General features: G+C 33.4%; 1 protein-coding gene across 2 annotated transcripts in view; it reads right to left on the reverse strand.

Annotated features, from left to right (window-relative positions):
* Nucleotides 1-2,114: 2,114 nt before the first annotated feature.
* Nucleotides 2,115-6,000, reverse strand: part of metap2a (methionyl aminopeptidase 2a) — a 17,275-nt gene continuing 13,389 nt past the window's right edge. For both annotated transcript variants that reach the window (XM_022671370.2, XM_022671369.2), the window contains one exon: nucleotides 2,115-4,839. In XM_022671370.2, coding sequence (XP_022527091.1) covers nucleotides 4,587-4,839 — 253 coding nt within the window. In that variant the 3' untranslated portion in view covers nucleotides 2,115-4,586. The remainder of the gene's footprint in view (nucleotides 4,840-6,000) is intronic.

The raw sequence follows: 6,000 nt of genomic DNA on the forward strand, positions 1-6,000 counted from the left end.
ATTTTAAACATGAGCTCATTCGTCCTGTAGAGAAATCCAGCGCAGCCAGCATAAGCTGGTTAAGGTGTTAAACATTAGCACTTAAATGGCATCCCTTATACCAAAGAACATTGAACATTAAACATTATTTTTGGTTTCATTACATCATTTAAGATTGATGATGATAGTGCCATATCATAAAATTACAATAATTTTATAAATAAAACCCACTGCATTTAAGGTCCAAACTTCTGACTGGTACTGTGAGTAAAGTTAACCAAAGTTAAAGTAAAACCATAACTTTGAATCAACATAAAATTAATGTGCATGAATACATTAATTCTGAGATGCATTTATAATGGAACAATGAACGTTAATTCAACGTCCTTTTGCTATTTGAGAAAGGAGATATGTCTTTAAATGAGTTTGTGGTTCAGCTCGTCTACAAAACCGGACCAACCTCACCAAGCTAAACACAAGCTAAACAAGCTAAAGATTTTTGCTCCAGCCGAATTTCAATTATTTACCTTAACAGGAATTTGAATATAGAAGATTGATGTTTAACTAGACCTTGTATTACATGTGATTACTACAGTTTGAATTTACATTTAGTTCAGAGAATACAATCTCAGTTTAGCTTTTTCCTAATAAAATCTAATTAAATGTGAAGTCTCAAATGCACTTTTAAATTGTACAGTTCAAGTTAACAGAAATAATTTAGCATCAGAATTTTCTATTCAAATTCATTTTAAGGAAAACTACTTCAAATTCACAAATTTCAAATTAAAATCTTATTGGTGCAATAATAATTTCATAGTTAACAACCTGTATGAGTATGGTTGACCAGCATTACCCTAATAAATTCAAAATACACTATACTGGTTAAGAGCTGGTTAACCTGGGTTAAGCTGGACAAGTTTTCACCATCTGTTTTACCCCATATAAAAGGGTCAGTATAATGTTTATCAATTCAAAATCAGGACAAAAAATTAACTAGAACTAAAATTAAAATTGGGTGTAAAACTTAACAATTTTTTTTTCATTTGGCTAAATATTTTTTAAATCAATTTTTCCAAATTAGATTTTTCTTTTATTTATGCTCATCACAATCTGAATGTCAGTAAAAATGAGGACAAAATAATTTTACCATCAGATTTGTGTGACAAAATGCAGGAAACTGAATAGAAATCTTTTTCCCTGCTGTATTTCAGATCATGAGGACCATAAAAAAAACTTTCAGGGGAAAATGGTAAAAAGTCATATTTTCTACTTGACTATGAAATGGGGGAAACAAAATAATAACAGGTAAACATTACACTGACCAGATTTTTTTTAGCAGAGTTATAGACTTGTTTGTCCGGTGTTAAACTCTCAGTGCATGTTTAGACACCACTGTTTAAATATATATTTAATTTGTTTTATGTCATTGGGATTTTTCTTCAAATCAAATCAAAATCAACTCCTCGCCAAAGAAAAAAAAGATTTTTTTACAAAACTGAAGTCATTCAGTCATTCACAATTTACCACTATTAAACCATTATCAACATTACACATGAATTTCAGAAAACACTTCAGTTCACCGAGGGTTCCATTTATTCACCACCTCTGTTATGACGTATATGAGAGCAAGTATTTTTACAGTTAACCATTTCACATTAAACTATTATAAATGGTTTAATCATATCCCAATGATTAAACTCTGTACAAATTATGAAAAATGGGTGAACTTTCCCATTTTAAAAAGACCATACAGTAATATGTTCATGTTCAGCTCATTCTGGAGGAAGTTCTTAATGTAAATAATATTGCACATTACGCAACATTAGGGACTATGTTTTGTAAATGCAAAATAAATAAGTAAATAAATCAGACATACTATAATATTAGAAATATACAGTATGATATCTGAGCATTTCTAGGAATCTGATCTAAAATGAGAACATTTTAGGATGGAAAATATATTTTCTCCTCAAAAAACACGGCATAATAAAAGCACATAAAATAATACCTGTTTGATTAATGGCTGCTAATCCATCAATCAAACTAATTCAAGTATCCTCATTTGGTTTGCAGATAAAAGTATGAAATACTTGACTGTCAAAAAAGAAATGTAATGAAAACATGCACAGATCTGGTAAATGGTATAGGTATTTAATTTACAGAAAAAATCAGGGAGTTTAAAATGGTATATGGATTCTACAAGTCAAATGCTTCATATACAATTATGAAAATACACTATGTTTCAGAAGCATAATGCATAACATTTTTGGTATTTTTATTATACTTTTGCAGTCATCCTCATGCTATGTGAAGCTAAACAGCCATACTCTTAATTTTTAAATGCTCATTTTTTTATAATTTCTCTTTGCTAGGCACAGAGTAGAATTAGAGAGCAGCAGTGCTTTTCAGTCACATTATATTATCTCTGCTTTAACACACCCGATCCAACGAATCAAGTAATCATGAAGCCCTTCATTAGCTGAATTAGGCATGTAAGAGCAGGGAAATTTGGACTAAGAGTTGCTGTCTACTAGTATCTCTTTTGTTTTGTATTTAGGTACAAAATAGGTCTAAGTGGGGCCTGATTTTCCAAAGCTGATTTATGTTAAAGAAATTTCTCATTGTTTTTCAATCTAAGTAATCAATTTTTAAGGGTTGTGTGACAGAAATACTAAAAAAAAAAAAACAAGTGATACAACGTGTGATGATATTAATAATATGCTCCATGTTGAAGTAAAATAAATTATGAGAGCAAATATTCTGAAAAGTAAAAATGGATAAAAATTAAAAATATGTGCACTGAACATGAGCACATTGTGATACCAATACTGAAACGGTTTATTTTGCAGCGAAAATTGGTTTTATATTAAAACTGAAAGTCTGCACTTTCTTCAGTCACATCTTAATTTCTTCATTTTAAAATCCATTAAAATAAATTTCTGTCCAAAATTCACTGCTTAAATATTTATGTATATATTTATCTCACTTTATACAAATTTATACATGACATATACAGTTATTGCTTATTTGACAAATATAATTGAGGTACACAGAAATACATACATGTACACAACATACATGCTTACCAATAAAATTTAGTAACAGCCAAAATACTGTGACTGTAAATGAGTTTGAAGTCATTAAGTTTTCTTAGATATTTCAATAGGTAGAGTCCAGATAATAAGGGCAACTAAATTCATCTTTTCAATAATTAAACACAACCCTCAGATGTGTTAAAGAATAAATATTTTAATTTTAAAATCATGATTTATTCCTTTTAATTCATCTCATTGTTTAAGAGAAGTTTTCTGTCTACAGTGTATTTGGGAAAATCAGGCCCAGGACAGCAGCTAGAAGTTAGCTTATCCTCTGCATAGTTAAAGAATTCATACAGCTTTCATGCAAAAAATTGCAGGAGACCTCAGACATAGCCCAGTATTTCCTGCTATAAGGTTCCAACTGGTTTAAAGTTGGTTTGTACATTTTTACACTATCCATCAAATGTTTGGGGACACCTTACATCTTTTAAAGTCATGAATTTGCTTGTTGTTACTCTGCTCAATAAGTAAAAATGCCTTTTTGTTAAACATAACAGCAACACTTTATAATACTGTTCCATATCTATGCAGGAATAATAGATCTGTAAGTGGCATGTAAGAGATTTCAGCTGAGCAGTTGATGTTGATGTGAGCTATAATTAATGAGTAGTTACTATAAAGGAGACATAAATAGTGAGTAGTTAAAGATTTGTGGTGTCGAGATAATTAATGTTGAATTAATAGTAAAATTACTGTAATCATTCAGTTCAGTTCAGTACTACCTACTGATTAATTACTTAGTACTCCCTGGTAGTTGATAGAAGAGATTTAGGTGTTACTGCAGCACTATTCATTAGTTCCTGCTTAGTTCCTGCATAGTTACCTATTAACTATAGAACAGTATTATAAAATGTTACCAACATTACAAATATGTATAATATTTAATATTTTGGTCATGTTTCACGTCATTAAAACAGCAGACCTTTGACAGGTTTCTTAATTAGACAACTGTTGAAAACAAAAATTGTTAAAATTATTATACTACTGATCAACCGAACAACACTATGAAACAGACAAAGATTGCATCATAAACCCAGGCACATTCTTTAAAGTACATAAAGAACATTGCCAGCAGGTGGCGCCAAATTCCAAGAAAAGAATACCACAATAAAATGTCTGTAGTGAATTGCACATACTCTAGTGATGTGTTAAATTATTTCAAACTGACGAATTAATTAATTAATCCCTTTAAATGCTTATTACAACTTTTATTTTAACTATGAATAAAACAAATGTGGAAGTTATGCAGATATAAGAGCACGTAACTAAAATGTTGGGTATTATGTATCTTTTTTTAACAGGAAGCTAGATGTCCCCAAACGTTTGACAAGCAGTGACTCTTTACTTTTACTTATTTTCTTGAGAAGCCATGGAATTATATCACAAAGCAGGATTTCGCAGTTTAGCTGGATAACATAAGCGAGGAGCATCTTATATAAATGACTTGTTTTAAACAGGCTTAAGTTACCAGGGTAAAGATCCTGCTTTGTGATTTTCCCTCAGTGTGCCTCAGTAGTCATCGCCCCGGCTCACTACCTCTTTGCAGGTGGGCCTGAGTAGGATGGTGTGTTCAAACTGTGCGGTATAGGAGCCCTTGGCATCACAGAGCGGTGGGTACGGGTCGATGATGCCAAGGTCACACAGGTTCTTCAGAGCCATTAGGTATTTACTCTCCCCGAGCCGGTCCAGCCAGCGGCGACAAAACGCCAGCGTACCAAAATTCTCATTCACCACGTTCAGCAGGTGCTTAGCTCTCGGCAGCCTAGAAAAACAAACATGTCTTTTAGCTTCTGCTCAGAACAGAATGTGAGGAGAATGTGCTTTAGTGTTTGTGACTGACCAGAGTAAAGTATATATAGCATAAAAACATGAATTATAGATATGAAAGTATCTATAATTACTATAATAATAGTTTTCATATTTATTACACATGGATCTTTCTACTAATTTACCTCAAACTGTGATCCCACAGTAAAATGTCTGGTTTATGGTTCGGGCACCAAACAAGAAAACAGTTTTTGTCGCTACATAAACATATACTTACATTCCAAAAGTCACGGGATACGACTGTTGTGTATTACATTCCATGACTTTTGCCATGTCCCACAGAAGCTAAAGCACACAGTCCTGACCTGTAGGAAATGTGTGGGGGATGTCCTGCACTAAATGTTGATGTGATTTCTGAGTTGCTTCTACTCTTTTCACATGGATGATTGTAGCCAGACACTGTCGGTCACCATCTTTACCACCCACTGAGTTGGCCTAAGCCTGAGCTGTTTTTGGGGTATTACGTTGGGATATTTCTGGTACATCTGTGACACTGTGGATCGAAGAATATTAAATACTGTAATATTGTTCCCATGCAGTCCCTTGAAGTAAATTCCTTATCAATAAACAAACTGATATCTCATGACTGTTGGCATGTTAGTGTAAAACAGGATTTTTTCAGCAGCTGCTAATGTACAGCTACAGTACACCTTCTACTTGTCCTTCATAACTTCATAAAGCTTGGTTTTAGCAAATCAGGCCTGAGGCATGTCACCAGCTGTAATTCAGAACTGTCAGCTGAATCAAATTTCCAAGCTTCATAGGTTCTCTAACACTTTACACCTTACTAACACTCTTCTAGGGTTGCAGCGGTAACCGGTTTCACGGTATACCATGGTATTAAAATGCACGGTTATCATACCGTGTGTGTTTGCTTATTACCGGTAAACGCAAGCCAGCGGAGAAACTCACCCGCGCATGCGTAACTCTGCTCCGCTTCAGCTACTCAGCACACAGCGGTGAGAACGGCAGAAAGTGCATCAGACTAAACAAATCTCCGTCCACCTAAAAAAAGGCTAAACTAAAATCAGCAGTGTGGGACTATTTCAGAGACCCGCCGAACGCACCCGAGGATGGTTATCCGATTTGTAATCAA

This window comes from Astyanax mexicanus, chromosome 2 (assembly GCF_023375975.1).
Source record: "Astyanax mexicanus isolate ESR-SI-001 chromosome 2, AstMex3_surface, whole genome shotgun sequence".
Taxonomy (NCBI): Eukaryota; Metazoa; Chordata; class Actinopteri; order Characiformes; family Acestrorhamphidae; genus Astyanax; species Astyanax mexicanus.